Below are 17225 nucleotides of genomic sequence, written 5' to 3'. Positions count from 1 at the left end.
GCCAACAGGGTGTCATTTCCGGCTTAAGACTCCAGGACAGGATAACACCCTTTTGGCTCTTTGCTCCAGCGCATGTATGCCAATTGAAAAAATCCTGTTGTAATGAGAGTTGGAAAACACCAGAAATCAAGTAAAAAAGAAGAAGTAAGAAAAAATCATTGCAATGAATTTGCTGATTGACTGTTACGTTATCAACGATGACTTTGCAAATTCACAGATATCGCAGCAGCAGCTGAGAAACATCTCAGTGTTAACCATTGTGTGAAAACCAAGAACCTGAAAAAACTTCCGAGAAGTCATCATCATAAATATGAGTAAACTGGAGAAAGTGAAAAATCCTTCAAAATAGTATCATCTTTTATGTTGCTTTAAAAACAAACAGCAACATTTTTCTAAAAGAAAATAATATGGTCAACAAATCAAATTCCTGCCTCAGTGTTTTTTGCTGTTGACGTTTCTGAAAAACGTGCACCGTAACATAATCTGATTATTAATTTTTCTTGACATTTCGAACCTTGATTACCTTCTTTCTTCAGCATAAAAGCTTTCAGATTATTCTGACAAATGATGATAACAAGAACTGATAGGTCAAAGTGTGTTTGTTGTCTGTTTTATGTTGATTATGTCAAGTAGCGTAGCAAGGGTAGTTTGATTAGCGGGCGAATACGAGTTAAGGAAGGGAATATGTCACTTTGAAGTTATTTTGATTTTGCTGAGATTATATCTTTTTAATCAATTATTTAGCAAGTGCTAATTATGTAAATTGCCTAAGCATATCAAATAATTAAACCTGACTGCAAACTATTAAAGCCATTAAAAAATCAAGCGTGCTCTATTTGATCAAGTTTACGATAAGATTCAGAAAGAACAGCTCGGATTTTAGCGTTTCCCACACCCCTTAATGTGAGCATTGCCTTCATGCGATTGTGATTCGTGACCATACATTTGTTCGCTGATTCTTTTTGCCAGTATTACTATATATGCAAACGAATCGAGCATTCTAAGAGAACATCTCAGAAGCACATCTCCAAATTCTTATTCTTAAATAAAGCTTATACATGAAGATAGGCGTAGGTTAATGTTAGCCTCGAGCTCGGTCAGTCATCAATTTATTCATGCTTGCTCGCTATAGTAACAAGACATTTGAATTTGTTCCCACTCCCGCGTGAAGTAGCGGCCAGCATATGACCTACGCCAATTGCATCTCGACATTCACCTGGCCACACCACTTTCAATCAGCTCTAGAGTTGCAAAGTCATGGAATCGTCTAAGCCATTTCTGGTTAAAAACATCCTGGAGATTCATGATGAAACGCCTGATGTAGAGCAAAATGACATTAAAAGTGAAACAGAAGACACTGAGACGGACCAAGAAGGTATTAAATCTATTAAATTACAAGATTCTTAACATGAATGAACAAAATATACAATTTGTCGCAGTAGCTGATTGGCAGTAAAGCCTGTGCTTTCAAGATTTCAAAGATCAAAGACTTCAAAGTTAGATTTATGTATATTTCGCCATTGAACTAAAATGTTTATATAGTCAATGCTAAGGATGTTTTTTTTCTAGGACAGCTATTAAGCAGATTTTTTCAGCCAGCTTAACAACAGATCTCGTCGTTGAAAATAATGCTTTCTATGCTGAAAAGTTACCCTATAATTACAATAACTTTGTGCTTTTAAGGTAATTGCGAGAAATAACTTTTGATCTGATAAGCCGCGCATTGCCAGCTATTATTTTTGCCACGGCCAGTTTAATAGAACCACTTTTGTTTTCAATGCACGGTGAAGTTGCTTACCCTTTATGGACATAAGCAGGGGATCGGTAGAGCCGAAGGGTTGTCCTGTGAGTTCTGTTCTTACATATCTTATGTTATCTGTGCATAACGTGAAAAACATGTTTCGCTATAGCAATGAAAGTGGTTTGCTAGCTCAATTTGTTTCAGAAATCGGGTTTCCTTCTCTCTGTGGAAAAATGGTGGCAGTGTGAGTATGGTCGGTTGAAGGTCGTATAATATTTTAATCAAATGATGCAAATACAATAAGTTACATTTGCGGCAATCGACGAAAGTAAAAGAAGAAAGCCTATAAGAAATATTTGCTAAGTCTACCAATGTCTCTTCCCCCTTACTAGTCAAACTACGTAATGTCCAAGCATTAAGTCAAAAAGGTCTTCAATTACTGTAAGGTATACAAATCTAGGCAAGATTATCAAAACTACGATGTCTTGGAACAGAGATAGGCACTCATGTAGTCGGTTTTATCAAACTATCGGTTAGCAAATTTCTCCCTTTAGAATAAAATGCAGGACAGTTGATGGTTGTTAATGGGCTATCTAGTAGCAAAGTTTACTAACATTCTAAAAAGCAAGGGTTGCAGATAACATTGTGGATAATATCGGCTGTTTGTTGTTATCAACATTTCATAGAAGTGAAAGCATTGAGACCGAATATTTGTAAGGTATTCCGAACATATCAAAGAAAATAAGAAAGACAGCTTCAAATCTGATGTATTAAAATGGTAATTGGTGCTCTTTTCTTCCTTTTTCTCCTTCAGAGTGCGATTTTTTCTCGACATTTTCTGTCTTGCCACGAACCAAAATCATGCAATGATCAACAGTGTTAAATGTTGCTAAAAGCAGACTTAAAAGAACTGAATACAATTAGCATCATCAAAAGATTATCTTCTATAACAATGAATTGCCAAGTATATTTATTCTGCATAAAATCGATAACATGAATGAAAATCGATATATTAATAACAAAGTTTTTTGACTGGCAAGTTAATCAAGACATTACCTATGCTAAAAATCTTCGATTATAAAACATCTCGTTACATGCAACTTCAATGTTTTGTTTTAAATATGCTGTATTGCTATTCAGTTGAAAAACAGCTTTTAAAATCGAATTGTTTGAAAAATTTCATAGCATAATATGATTTGGAAATTACGCTTGGTGTATAGAACAGGACGTTTCTAAGTTGCCACTCCGAGTTTCACGCTTATTGCAATCATCAGGCAACTGTGATTTCAAAATCATGTACAATTTGATTGAAAACTGATAACTACAAAATATATTCGAAATCTCAGTTGAAATTTGCTTTTGTAATATCAGGCAAGAGGCAGATGCTTTTATTAATGTTTTTTTCGACGATAAGATTTTTGATTTTGCCAATTGTCTGATCACAAAGAGTCTTTCAAGGAACAGATGCATGTATATCTTCGAAGAAGGATATATTAGAAACTAAAGAGCCCTTGTTGAAGCGCTTGTTGAAGTCCTTGTGAATATTAAAACAATTGGGACTAGCAACAAGCATAATTGCTGGGTATAGAATAGCTTTTTGTGAACGCAGCTAATTAGATAAAAGAAGCAGAAGTAGGACACATCTGATCCTTTTCATCAGGATTTCATCAGGGTCATTTCTCTGCAAAAGGGTGCATGCTTCTGTTCCAACGTGTACCTCCTCTATGTCTAAAGGCGTGTATCTAGCATTTTAGAACTCGACTAGTTTACTGGAAATACAGAGCTCAACCAACTTTTCTTGACATCCCTTGCTGTAGGAAAGAGATATACTTTTGTCCTTAGCCTTCAACCTTCATCTTCTTGCCAGTGTGAACAAGAATCAGACCTAGCTTTAATTAACATTGCTCATTTTCAGTTTTTCATCTTCATTTGCTCTCCGCAATATTTTATGATGCAACATTCGAATCTCAACGTTTTTTTCTTGCTTCTCTAAAAGCAGTTCTAGTTTCAAGGCTACTATATTAAGTGTTGCTTTCTGAATTCCATAAAAACTGGAATAAAAACAATATGAGCTCTGTGCCTCTGAGCTCTGGCATTCGATTCTGAACAATTTCAAACAAATTTGGTCGGGAATGTTAAGTTGAATGCATCGAGGGTGAATTATCCCTAGTCAAAGTATCAAATGTTTCTAATGTGAATGAATATACAGATTTTGATTTTACGACAATTGGTTGTCTTCAAACTGAGTGATCTCTATAAACTTTAATTTTAAAACAAAGAGAAGCTCTTCGCCTGATACTCTTCATGGTATAAAACACGAGGCTTGATGTTTTATCGATTCAAAGCCATTTTTAAATTCTGCACTGCTAGAATGTTGTTTGCAAGCTTTAATTTCACTAGCTCAATCGTGTGAGCCCAACAATTAATGATCGGGGGGAGAGAAAACTAAAATAAACGTTTGTAGAAATCGTTTTTGACAATTGTTAGATTGTGCATAACAAGGGACAATACAATAGAAAACACAAGGGATAGATTGCCACTGAAAAAAAGATCAATATAAAGAGTTGGGTTATCAAAATAAAGAAGATCAAACAAGTTTTTTACAATTTTTAAATCTTGCCATTTGTGGCTGTGTCATTATGTATTCGAATTTTCTGTCGCGCAGTTACAGAACATCCCCCGTTTAAGGAAAAAAATGTGACATGGATGGCAAAGTGACAATTTCTAGACGAATTCAAGAAAAAAAGCAAACTGAAGCTTTTCTGTCAAAAATCCTGTAAAGTAAATTGTCTCAAAGCGTACACATTGCATCTGTTAAATTTAAATGTGTCGACCTATCTCGTTTTTGTTGGCACAGTCATCGAACTTCAGCAGCTGTGAATTTATTTCGTTACGTCATTAGCGAGCCTTTCTCAGAAAGCTGCTCTTGGGTTGATTTCGGTGAACTGAAATAGAATACTTGTTATTAGGCAAATTATAAGCGCCCACCTCTGGGGTTCTTTTACTCCACCTCTACCTGTTGAATATGATAAAAAGCTTTGGACCTCTGTTTTGGAAGTTTAAGTCAAGGTTGGCTCCCTCCCAATGTTCACAAACGGGAATGTGTCACTTTCTTAGTTTAATACAGACTCGTCATTCGCAAACCAATGCTCTTTATTTTGAAACATTTCTGATGCCAATTTAAAGAAGCAATTCTCAAGTAGTAACAAATGCAAAATAAATTTTACGGCCAATTTCATTTGCAATATAAGTCTAAAAAGACTCTGGACATCGATTCCCTCCTATTGTCAGGTTTGAAAATGCGGCTCTGCTAAGGTTCTTCCTTCACAATTAAACAGTGATACATTGCCCCCAATATATAAAGGCAATAAGTGCAACTTTAAAGCTAAATCAATTATGTAACTATTCGGCCAAAATAACATAGTTGTTATCAGAATGCCAGTAACCGGCACCCTTCTTCGAATTGAGTGAAAAAAGCGCATGTCCAGAGTTTGACAAAAGCGTCAATAAGAGCATAAAAGTAGCTGCAAGATATTTTGCTAGGAACGTAGTAAACTCTTTTGGCAAAATGTAGTTGGTTGGTTGATTGGTTGATTGGTTGCCGAAAGAAGTACAATTGTTGAAAAATTGGCAGTTTTTGATCTCATAGACTATTGATTTCTTGATATAAAGATAAACAAGCAAATAATGAAGAGAAGATAAAAATAAAAACAAGATTAATAGAAAAAATACTAAAGTAAAGAAATAAAATAATAAAGTAAATGGCTTTGAAAAAAGCAAACATTTAGTAAACTAACACTTTTCGTCTGACACTCTTCAGAGTTTAAAACGTCAGAACATAGACCGAAAACTCTTTGTACCACCAAAAGATTGTTTGAATTATAGAGTAATAAAATAGTGAGGTAATTCCACCCATATTTATCAAAAAATTTCAGGCAATGAGGCATTCTATTTCATGCTGCCATTTATTATCAATTTTAATGCTTTCATGTCTTCTGCAGTCAGTTGCTTTTGAGATTTGCTAGAAGTCTTCTATCGAAGTCGAATAGGTGCGAAAGTTAGGGCAGAAAACAAAAATTTGAGGAGCTGACGAAATGCGGACTCGATGAGAGCTCTGGCTGCCTCTTCGTGACGTCGAGGGGTTTCAATCATGTGACCAGAGGCTGTTTCAGGCAGCCTCGATGTGAGGAAGAGGTGAAGTAGAGCCTAAAGGGCTCACGCATAAAATAGACTTGGAAAGTTTATGATGTAATTGTTAAAAGAGTTTTGACACCTGGCGTTAGTAGCTCGCTTCATAAGAACTAGCTTTTTAAGATGATCAAATGTGCGCATTTCGCACAACTGTATTGTGCAAAAGCAATAAATTAATCACGATTTCTGTTGAGGTTGATAATAAAAATTAAATTGCGCGCATTGTTAACATTGATATTCACAACCATCTTAGATGTTAATAAATGAGAGAAGTGAAAAATTCTTGCAGAAGAACAGCAGACTTAATATTATGTGTGAACGAATTCATGTCCTGTTGTCTCAGGGCGTGTTTCTTTTTAAGCTTGATTACAAGCAAATTTCTGCGAGTTATTCAACAGTCATCTGCCTGCTAGATTTGTTAAGAACAACTCAGTAGAGGTGCTTCATGGAAAACCGTATTCTCTTACAGCCTCTTGCTATATGTTATGCTTGTTATGTTTGTTTGCTCTCATGTCTTTAAAAACCCTTAAAAGATGTTGAGGGCATCGTTTAGTTGAAATTTCTAGAAAAGAGCTTTATTTCTCCTTTCGAAACCTGGAATTTTCCGGCTGAAGGTTAGTCATGGCAGGAACTTTTATTCAGTCAATACGAAATCCGTTTGTTCTCTATTTCATTCTTTATCAGCAACAAAACCAAAGCGCAGGATGTCAAAAACAACATCAGGAAAAATACTTTCTGCTAAAATATGTGTATATCCCTTTCTGAAACATAAGTCATTAAATTCTTGTTGAGAAAAAAATGAAATGAAAAGTAATTTTTTCATGAAAAATGTGTGATAATTTAAAAGTAACATGAGAGAGTCAGAATGTTTAGAGTTGAAAATTCTTCAATGGGCTGCTCACGACTTTTTCCGAATTCATTTTTACCAGAAGGAATATTCTTAAGTAGTTTATAATTTATTTCCCTTATTTTCTAGCTTAAAATATTTGACGAAAATTCTGCCTTTTGTATACACTCTTCTTCCTTTATAAGAATCATGTTTATAAGAATATTCAAGCTCAGAATCATCCAAGTTTCAAGAATATTATAAAAATATTGCTCAGCCTTAGCTCATATATTATTTTTTTGCAGTTGCCTGTTTTGCCATGTTCATAACAGAGAATGGCATGACTGACCTATCTTCAGTCATCAGTTAACCTAACGTTTTTTAATCATAGAAACTCCTTGTGCTGTTTTAACCTTGGCATTTGCTTTAGTTCTAGAAAAAGTTGAAGAAGAAAAAGAAACGGCGCAAGACTCAACAGGAAGTCAGGTCAACAGAAGAAAGGTTCGACGCTGCTTCCGTGCGGAGCAATTGGAATACCTCGAGAGATGTTTCATGGAGGCGATTTACCCCGAGGCCAGCATGAGGAAAAGGATTGCACAGGAATTAAAAGTCTCCAATGATCGCGTCCAGGTATTAGCCAGTAATGTTATACCATTAGCGGATAATTCGCATGAGTTTTATAACCAACGCCATTTTAGACCTGGTAAATCTTCAAAATAAAGTCGAAAATCTTTTTGTTGAACTGCAATCCTGCAAAAAGTATGACCTCTAAATATATATTTGTTATCTTCTTATGATATATTCAACTAGTTTTCCGTCATTTTAATGCTTAAAAACACGAAGGTTGTCTGTAATGTAGATTCATACACAAAGTCTTTTACAAGAGCAGCATTGCATACAAAGCAACAAACCAAACTGGGTGCAATTAGTAGCGTTTTATCAACTTAATGACAAAAGAAGGCAGTAGTTTATATATGCTTTCTTCAATCTCAGGTTTGGTTTCAAAATCGCAGAGCAAAGGCAAGAAAACAGTGGAAGCAACAATATTGTACTTCAGTTGCCACTGCGTCTAGAAGCTCCCCCACGAGTATACCCAAGCCACCCCTTGCTTCAGGACTGCATTTGAGGTTTGCCAGCCCTGTTTATCAATATGGACAGCTTCGCCGTGACTTTCACCTACACAGATACGATAGACGAAACACGATGGTCCCTTTTCCACCTTTTGATGGCCAAAGGACACAGGGTCCTCCTCCAATTCCGTTATGTAGTTGTTGCCCTATGCCAAGATCATTTGCACATTTCAAGCCTTACGAGCCACGACTCAGCCACAGTCCAACGACTCCATCCGGCCACCGACTCTGTCAATGCTTGCCAGTGCGGCCGAGACCTACTTGCATGCCATAGGCTCAAGTGCGTTTGTGCTATAACAATGCCAATTTGTGTTTAACCATTCGAAAATCTGCGAAGAACTAACACATAATGGTGCTAACCATAATTTCTCTAGATATGTCAGCAGAAATCTCCCAATTTGCTACATACAATTTATTTGTCACAGGACACAATCTATCAAAGTAGAAAAAATATTCCAGAATCTTGATACAAGAACTTTTTAACTTGTAATTATATAAAGTTGATAACTGTAAAATCGATCATGTTTTTAGCATTCCAAAACAACGTTACCCATGTAAAGATGATAGAATAAAAAGAGAATGCATCAATCAATTATTGTTTGTCTTGTCAAAATGTAAACATTAAGAGGTTGAACTGAGAAATTTATCTTATGACATCTTCAAGGACATACACTGATACACAACCAATAGTTGTACCTCAGAATCTTTTAGCTTTTTTGCAATTTTGTTCCGATATTTTGTTCCGATATTTTGTTCCGATATTTTGTTCCGATATTTTGTTACCCTTCAAACCCTAAAACTCTTCTGATAATGAGTTCTTTGCCTGCAAGTTTTAGAGGTTTGTTAAATAGAATTAGAGAAAGTTTTTGAAAGCGGTTCTTCTTGCGAAAAAATATTCAACTCAGAAACTATTCAATAGGGATTTTTAAGACTGTGTCGAATAGCAACGAGCTATGCATTACATAACTTAAGATTTCTTAAAAAAGGCTATAAGAAATTAGAAGAAGAAAAAAATGTCCTCTTAGGCCTGGAATGATCTCTTATCGTCTGCAAGAATATCTGCTATTGTTAACTAAGACTGACACAGTTCAAAAAGTTCTACACCAAGCAATAGCCAAATTCGTCAGACTTGATGACACTGGGATACACGAAGAAGCTTTTGCAAATGGCTTTGGTCAATCTGCTTGAGAAATAGAGCAGAGCCAAAATGATGTACAGCAATCACTACATTTACAAGTATGTGTTAGGAGGAGAACATTGGAAGAAGGCTAGTCTATGAGCAGATCAATACAAGAAATTGATACAAAATAGGAATATTTTCTCTTGTTCTATCGATGAAATACCAGGCCACGCTAATCAGTGACCGGTCGAGAAGCATCGCAACGAAAAGCATTGGAAGGTGATGCTGTCACTATTGGCCCCAAACTTTCCAATGGCATAAATTCAAGCCAGATTATGACCCAATATAATCTCTAGATCATAATCCAAAATAAAGTGAAGTTTGAATCAGTAGGTAAGCAATTTATCCTCAAGTCTACAAAGAAGATGATGCACGCAATGTGAAAAACTAGATAAAATTTCCGCAGCAGTAGATGCTGCCGCTGTGATAAATTAGCCAGTTAGCATTAAGAACTTTTCAGGACATTTTGAAGTTAGCAAATACCATCCTAGTTTTCAAGTCAACATTTATAACTGTCAATCACAAAAATTATGGTAGTGAAATTACCGTCATATGGGATCTGAGGCATCACTGGGGACTGGTTTATCTCCTACATAAGCAACAGGAAGAAGTATTGCTGCTTTAACAGGAATTGATTTAATCTTCATAAAGTGATCCGTGGTAAACCTCAAGGGTACTGCTTAGGACCTCTCCTATTCAATTATATCTTAATGACTTTGTAAAAGTTCAGAATTCTTATAAGCTGCACTTCGTTCAAATGATATAAGTGTCATATTGACTCCGACAACATCAGAGAATTATTAAAAATGTACAGTATTAGTAAAAGAAAAAATCAAAATATGTAAGAATTAACAAGTTAAGCCCTAACCCAAAGAAAACCAACTACATAATCATTTTACACCCAAAAAGAATGAAGTGAAGGCGACTCATTAAATTAAACTTATGAATGATGCTCAATGGCTTGGAAGTAAAAAAGAACTGAGAAGGACATAAAACCGATACTAAGAAGATTGGTAAAAGCGAAATCAGTATGAAAGGTATAACATAAGATATGACTCAATCGATATGACATGAATTAAGATTAGTATAACGAAAGCTCGGTACAACACCAGACCCGGATGACATAAGAGCGGTACAACATAAGATCGGTATGAAAAGTTCAACAATGGTTCGGTATATACGACAAGATTGGTATAGCTAAAGTTCAACAGTGGTTCGGTATAAGACAAGATTGGTATAGCTATACCATAAGGCTGGTATGATATGATGTCAGACTAGCATAAGAATGGTATGAAGAATATCAGAATAACATAAGATTTCATGAAGAAGATTGGTACAACATAAGCTTGGTTTGATACGTTTAACCGTTCTTCCATAGAAGATTAATATAACATAAGATTTGTGTTAAGAAGATCAGTATAGCATACAATCGAAAAACACAAGATCAGGATAAAGAAGATCGGTATAGCATACAACCGAAAAACACAGGATAAAGAAGATCGGTATAACACAAGATTGGCAAATAAAATGCCAGTATAACTCAAAATCGGTATAGCATAAAGTATGTGTGACAGGAATAAAAAAAGATCTGTATAACTGAAGACCGGTAATACACCGACGGCCACCTCTCCAGAGTTGATGGATTCTTCTCCATTCTCCATTTAATTATAGACCAGGCGGAGAATAGGGGAATGGTCGCCCGAGAGCGAAATTTATGGGACGAAGTGCTTTTGGTCAATTAGAGGGTGCTGATTTCGAAAATCAATGTTATACGGGGATTTTAGGGGGCCATCAGCCTCTCTTTTGTGTCTGAAGTCTCTTTTAGCGTATATGAAAGTAGACAAGGGAAAAAAAGTTTAAATAGAAATAACTTAAAGTCTTAAAGTTAATTAAGCATATTTCTTGCCTATAAATGCTTAAATTTGAATTATGGTCTGTTAAGGGGGCCAAAAGCCTTTTTTTACGAGAAAATTGCGTAATCTTAAAAAATTTATCCTTAAATATACATCTAAAAAGCTTAATGCATCTTATGTTGGGACTCATTTTTGAATTGTCATCCGAAGGAACTATGCAGCGCTATTAATTAATAACTGATAAATAACACTATGGAAAAGCAACCGGATCATCTAAACGTAGTTTAATCGTTTAACACACAACTGAGTCAATGCACACGACACTTTAAGCGTAAAGCTCTTTTTCACTTTGACAATAGAATCCTCATTCACCCTAATCATGATCTATCTACTAGGAAGCCCAACTGAAGCATCAAACCACCCTGAAAATCATAGAGATATAATTTGCATGCAGCATATAAAGCCTTGTGTTTTCTTTACATGGAAACAGAAGACTGAAACTATGATATCTTAATGTCATTCAAACTTCTGCACAAGCAATATATGTCGGAGAAAACTCAAGATTTCTATAAAATACACGACCAAGTATAGCTAGAAACATAGTTATAGCAAGAAAAAGCGTGCAGGCCAAGTAATGCTTTCTTTTTCTAGAACTCATGATACCATGTCTATTATCTTCTTTTGTTTTCAAGTACCACGAGAATCTGTGAAAATCTTGGTTCCACCCAATTCATGGGACAAGGATATTGTTAGAATGGTCACTTGCTCAGTTTTTGAGAACGTCAACATGATCCTCTGTAACTTTGGTACACTGAGATTTGTTTGAAATGATCATTGCCCTGCTAAAGAGCTGACTACGATCCTTAACAACTGCTAGCTGAAAGGACTAAACAATACTTCTTTGATATGCTGAAAGGACTAAACAATGCTGCTTTCTTCATTGATATGGAAGCTGTTGAAGTCACATAGCGCCTTAATGTCAGGAGTCGTTAAGGCGTATAGCTAACTTCACCTCTCTCAACTCTTTCACAATCTTTTATATGCTGTTGTCCTTGTATTTGTGAAAGATAATCACAATTTTTGTGCACTGGTCTGGAATGATAGCAATTCTGGTATTTCGGTCTCCATTTGTTTCTTGGTAGATGTAGGGCAAACCAAATATTTGGCTGCAGCAAGGTCCAAGCCGTACCTGTTCAGTTTCTCTGCAGGTGATAGTTTATCGGAGCTAACGATGGTCACTTGTGGCAGTTTCATGCAATTTATCTCTAACAGTCATTCTAATGGCACCATCTGCTGTGCTGAGAGGCGTTGACATAGTTGCCTGCATCGTGCTTGTTCGAGTGCACAACTATAAGGCCAAAAATGTCTCTCTAAAAACTCTTTTTTATTCCTTTAATGTTCAGCTTATTTTCACTGACGAATCCTTGAAGGTTGCAACGACTTTGTTTCCAGTTCATTTAAAAATAGAAAGTGAGTATTTTCGAGGGAACTGTCATTTGATAAATCCCGCCGACACCGTCAGGTGTACCCAAGCTCATTTGGAACCTATTCTAAAAGGGGTGGTCTTTTCCTTAAACCTAGGACTGGTACACTTGGAAAAAGGGATACTTTTTGAATCTGCAAAAATCACTGAAAAAGGGTGCTTTCTACAACCAACGTAGATCACGATTGCGTTTTATTGACAATATCACAGGATCTCAAAGATTTTTGAGAAAGAGCACCGCCTCAATTTGATTTAATACAACATTTGCAAGACAAGATTTTTGTATGTATAAAGGTCATTTGCAACTTATAATAATAGAAATGTTGACAGTTTTGCTTGACAATGTCTTCTTTTTTCACTTTTCATCATTCTAGATAAACCTATAAACCAATAAAAATAAGAATCATATAAATTCCGGCATTCTCCAATAAGTACAGTTTTAGTCAAAGTAGTGTAACAGAATCATAGTGTAACAGAGCAGGAACTCCTGTTCACTTTCTTCTTTTGTACCAAGTTCATTATCATTTGGTATTATATCTCAGTAAAAAGGGAATAAAACGTTCACATAGAGTCAGAGGAAAGGGGTCTTTTTGTATTTCTTGTATGAGCATGGGTACACAACTGATTGAGAGCGGACAAGCCGGGCAATGATTAAGCGAGGTTTGTCGTGTATTTTATAGAAATCAAAGAACATCTTGAGTAAATCTTCTCCGACACAAGTTGTTTGTGCAGAAGTTCCAAAGTCAAAAAGAGATCATAAGTTTTCTGCCGCCATGAAAAGAAAACAGAAGGCTTCTTACTCTGTGTGCAAATTATATCTCCATGATTTTCAAGGTGGTTTGATGCTTCAGTTGGACTTCCTAGTAGATTGATCATGATTGGGGTGAATGAGGATTCTATTGTCAAAAAAAGAACTTTGCGCTTAGAGTGTCGTGTGCAGTGACTCAGAAGATGATCTTGATGAACTTTGAAACGATTAAACTATGTTTAGATGATTCTGTTGTGTTTTTCATAGTGTTATTTATCAGTTAGTAATTGAAAACGCTGCTTAGTTCCTTCGGATGACAATTCAAAAATTATTCCCAACAAAAGATGTATTAAGCTTTTGAGATTACGCAATTTTCTCGTAAAAAGGGGCATTTGGCCCCCTTCACAGACCATAACTCAATTTTAAGCATTTATGTGCAAGAAATATACTTAATTAACTTTAAGACTTTTAGTTATTTTCATTCAAGCTGTTTTTGATTCATTTTTCTCATATACGTAAAAACGAGACTTCAAACAAGAAAAAGAGGTTGATGGCCCCCTAAAATCCCCGTATAACCTTGATTTTCAAGATCAGCACCCTCGAATTGACGAAAAGCACTAGGTGCCATAAATTTCGCTCTCGGGCGACCATTCCCCTATGCTCCGCCTGGTCTATTAATGCTGACCTTCAGAATGGTTCTGTCAAATCTCCTGCTTTATTCATCATTTTAATCAATGATCTATAATCTTCCCCCACCTCAGGTACACATTATTTTGCTGATGACACTTATCTGAGTTCTTCATTCTCCACTGATTCTCAAAATAATTCTCAATAATTATATTGGAAATCAAACATTAAATTTCTTCTATTTCTAAACTTTTATTTCAATAACTTTAGTCCCTCTTTAGAGCACGTGAATTTCTCTTACGACCATAACTCTTAACAATTTAAAAGTCCCAAGCCCTTCCTTTTTCCAAACTATTGCTCTCATATTTGGGCTCTTCTTTATGCCTTCTTGACCAAGTCTTGACCAAGTCTTGATCAAGTCTTGACCAAGTTTCGACCAAGTCTTGACCAAGTCTTGACCAAGTCTTGACCAAGTCTTGAACCAACTCAAAAGCCATTCGTCTCATCAACAAACGCAACTTTTACAAAGCCTCTTCTACCTCTTTTAATCGGCGCTGTTGCTTAAGTCTCAATTTTTTCCCATGGCCATTGCTTTCAGTAGATCAAAGATGTGATCCTGGGTCGTCTGAGATATGTACAAATTCCAGATACACTTCCAGTGCTCACCTTTTCTCACCTTTTCTAATTTCTCCATTGGAACAATTTGCAAGGACCTCTGTTGATGAAAATGGTCAAAGAGTTTACTTTTTGTGGGGAAAACTTGTGGAATGAACTGAGAAAGAAGACTAAATTTGCACCATCTCTAGCTACCTTTAAATATTGATAAGAGATGTTTATTTGTTTGTTTCACTATTAAGTGCATTTGAATTTTGTATTGAATTTGTACTCTTTTCATCTAAATATCGTACATTAAATCCAGTTTTCTGTGATTTTGGTTTTCCTTATTCTTACACAGGTAAAATGCTAGACCGGATGTTTATCACAGGCATCTTTGCCTTATTGAAATATTAAGAATTTATTAAAATGAAAGCTCAGTCGATGGTTTGGAAGTTAAAATGTCATGATTATTGGTAAACACCAATATCATTCCACGATAATCATACTGTAAATTTTGGGGCTTACTTCATTCTGTATTTTCTCATTTTTTTACTCTTTCCATTGTCTTTGGTCGAGATTTGAATAGGACTGGGAGACTTACAATCAAGCAACTTACCGAGTTCATTTACTAACAATAACCAAGTAGTTTTTTCGAGAGTTGCTTTAAGGCCTAGCGAGATATCAACTTCCGGTAAAAACGTGTCATTCATTGTAATGCCAAAGTTTCATGAAATCGTTTCGTCTACTAAGTTTTTTTCTCGAAAATTTCTGTATAATTCGACTTGGCAGATAATCCATTCTCATAATATCACACGTAGCAGAATTTTTATTTGAATAAAGTCAATACCCACCCAAAGATACGATTTTTGATGGAAGAGACCTTGAAATGAAAAAACTAAATTAAGCATTTCAAATGATTGGAAGCAAACAGTTTGTAGAAAATGCCAACAGAGAATTATTTAGTACGTGTTAGTACCATTTCCTTGGAAAAAATTCTGATCATTGCTCGGAGGGAACTCTAAATATTCGTGGGAAAACGTGTATCTGTTATCCATAAATAATTAAGCATAGTCAATTGATAAAAACGATGAACAAGCTTACCAAATCCATACACTTACTTATGAAAATCTTCAACAGTGCTAGTGGTGTTTTTCACTATTTTCACACAACGACGCAAACAGTTAGCTGAGTATGCGCCGTTAGATTAATGACTAGTATATTAGCAATGTTAAACTTTGATTGTAAATCGAAATTTAATCAACACGATAAAGCTTCAAGCAAAACAACCAGATTACTTCAGCAAAATTGACTATTTATGACAATTTATTCAATTATTGCCTACGCAACACGAGTTGCTGCTGTTGTGCAGCTGCGATTTCTCGTCATATTGATTCGCAAAATTGCAAAGTTGGCTACCTCGTTCCAATGTATTCATATTATGATTTTTATTGATACTATATTCTTACGAAGGTACTCCTATAATCCTGTATCAGTGTACAATGGAAAGGAAATCTACAATTTATTTCGATAATAAACATTTCGATAATAATTTCATATTAACTGTCATTACATCTTTGCTTACAAGAAAGTAATTTACTCATCAACTTCCTATTACTTATATAGAGACATGCAGTCACGTGAGAACCCTGTGTCTACAACATACCATGATATTGCTAAGGTTTATCATCATTTAAACACAAAAAGTCGTTATTGTATTCGCTTTCACCTTAGGACTCCATCGGTAACATTTTAAACAGGCAAGCGGCAATGATTGGGCATCCTCAACAGTCATGTGATCGCGTTTCTGATTGGCCTATTTCGATCCACAACTGGATACATATATTTCCTAGCGTAGAGTTTTCGATCTATGATCTGACGTTTTAAACTCTGAAGAGTGTCAGACGAAAAGCTTAAGCATGCTTTTTCAAAGCCATTTTCAAGTTTTGTACCACCAAAAGATATTGCTTATGATGATATAAGTAATGCTGTAAAATTACAGATCGTACATTTTGCATGGTATCTTGAATTAAACTGCTTGGGCTCTTTTCTCCAAACAAGTGTGAAACATTGCGTACTTTTGACAGGGAAGAAGGGATAGTCAACCACAAAGTGCATCAATTTATACAAGGGGAAAATGGGGTCTGAAAATCATCGGAGTCTCTTTTTCACTTAAATTGATGACCATTTAGCCGTTTTTTTAGATTCAGCCAGCATGTCACAATTTGAAAATTTGGTGATTGTCGAAATTTTTTAGCAGAATGAAAAAAAGCAGTAACTTCAGCATAGTTTAAGCAAATCAAGAAAGTGCGTTAGTATATATACCAAGGGCAATAGTGGACAAAGCCTGGCCGGAGCCTAGGCAATATCATTTAAGAATCACCAAATTTATTTCACAATTACTCGGTTAACTAGTCATGCTGAAGCCCGGGGTGACAATTGCAATACTTTTCATTGCTATTATTCTACACCTGACGCTAACAGTTCTCAAGAAGTCAAAAACATTCAGAAACAAACTTTGCCTTTAGCGGTAAAAATATTTAATCAGTTGATAAATAAAGTGTTATCCTGCAACTTCTGTTAAAGGGCCTGATAGATTTCCAAGTGTGGAATTTGTTTTCATCTGTTTTTACCGGGCCGGGAAGTAAATATCATGTTTGCTCGTGCAATATTTTGACTTCACAGCAACTAGCCAAGTTTTACTGTTTCTTTTCATATTTGCATTGAGTGAGCTGCAGTCTCACAGTTTTTCTCAGTTAATTGGATGATCTAGACAGAACCTTTAGTGGAAGAAATGAAAAGAGAGCATGATGGCAAGAGCCGAGAAAAAACTCAGGACCATCCCTTCTAGA

The 17225-nt window shown here is 35.7% G+C and overlaps 1 protein-coding gene across 1 annotated transcript; it reads left to right on the top strand.

The window, feature by feature from the left end:
• Positions 1-610: 610 nt before the first annotated feature.
• On the top strand, positions 611-8563 carry LOC135681975 (uncharacterized). The gene is made up of 3 exons (XM_065196662.2): positions 611-1375; positions 7189-7388; positions 7752-8563. Exons 1-3 carry the CDS (start codon positions 1258-1260, stop codon positions 8160-8162), a joined length of 729 nt encoding a protein of 242 aa, XP_065052734.1. The 5' UTR covers positions 611-1257; the 3' UTR covers positions 8163-8563.
• The last annotated feature ends 8662 nt before the right edge of the window (positions 8564-17225 follow it).

Source organism: Rhopilema esculentum, chromosome 16, assembly GCF_057945365.1.
Source record: "Rhopilema esculentum isolate cy_ngs chromosome 16, ASM5794536v1, whole genome shotgun sequence".
Taxonomy (NCBI): domain Eukaryota; kingdom Metazoa; phylum Cnidaria; class Scyphozoa; order Rhizostomeae; family Rhizostomatidae; genus Rhopilema; species Rhopilema esculentum.
The sequence above is the reverse complement of the archived record's forward strand: the minus strand, read 5'-3'. Positions and strand labels throughout refer to the sequence as shown.

Excerpts from the sequence above, each read along its gene's own strand:
- LOC135681975 (XM_065196662.2), top strand. The coding sequence starts at position 1,258 with ATGGAATCGTCTAAGCCATTTCTGGTTAAAAACATCCTGGAGATTCAT. Across the intron at positions 1,376-7,188 it reads CACTGAGACGGACCAAGAAG|TTCTAGAAAAAGTTGAAGAA; the intron begins GTATTAAATCTA and ends CATTTGCTTTAG. Across the intron at positions 7,389-7,751 it reads TCTCCAATGATCGCGTCCAG|GTTTGGTTTCAAAATCGCAG; the intron begins GTATTAGCCAGT and ends CTTCAATCTCAG.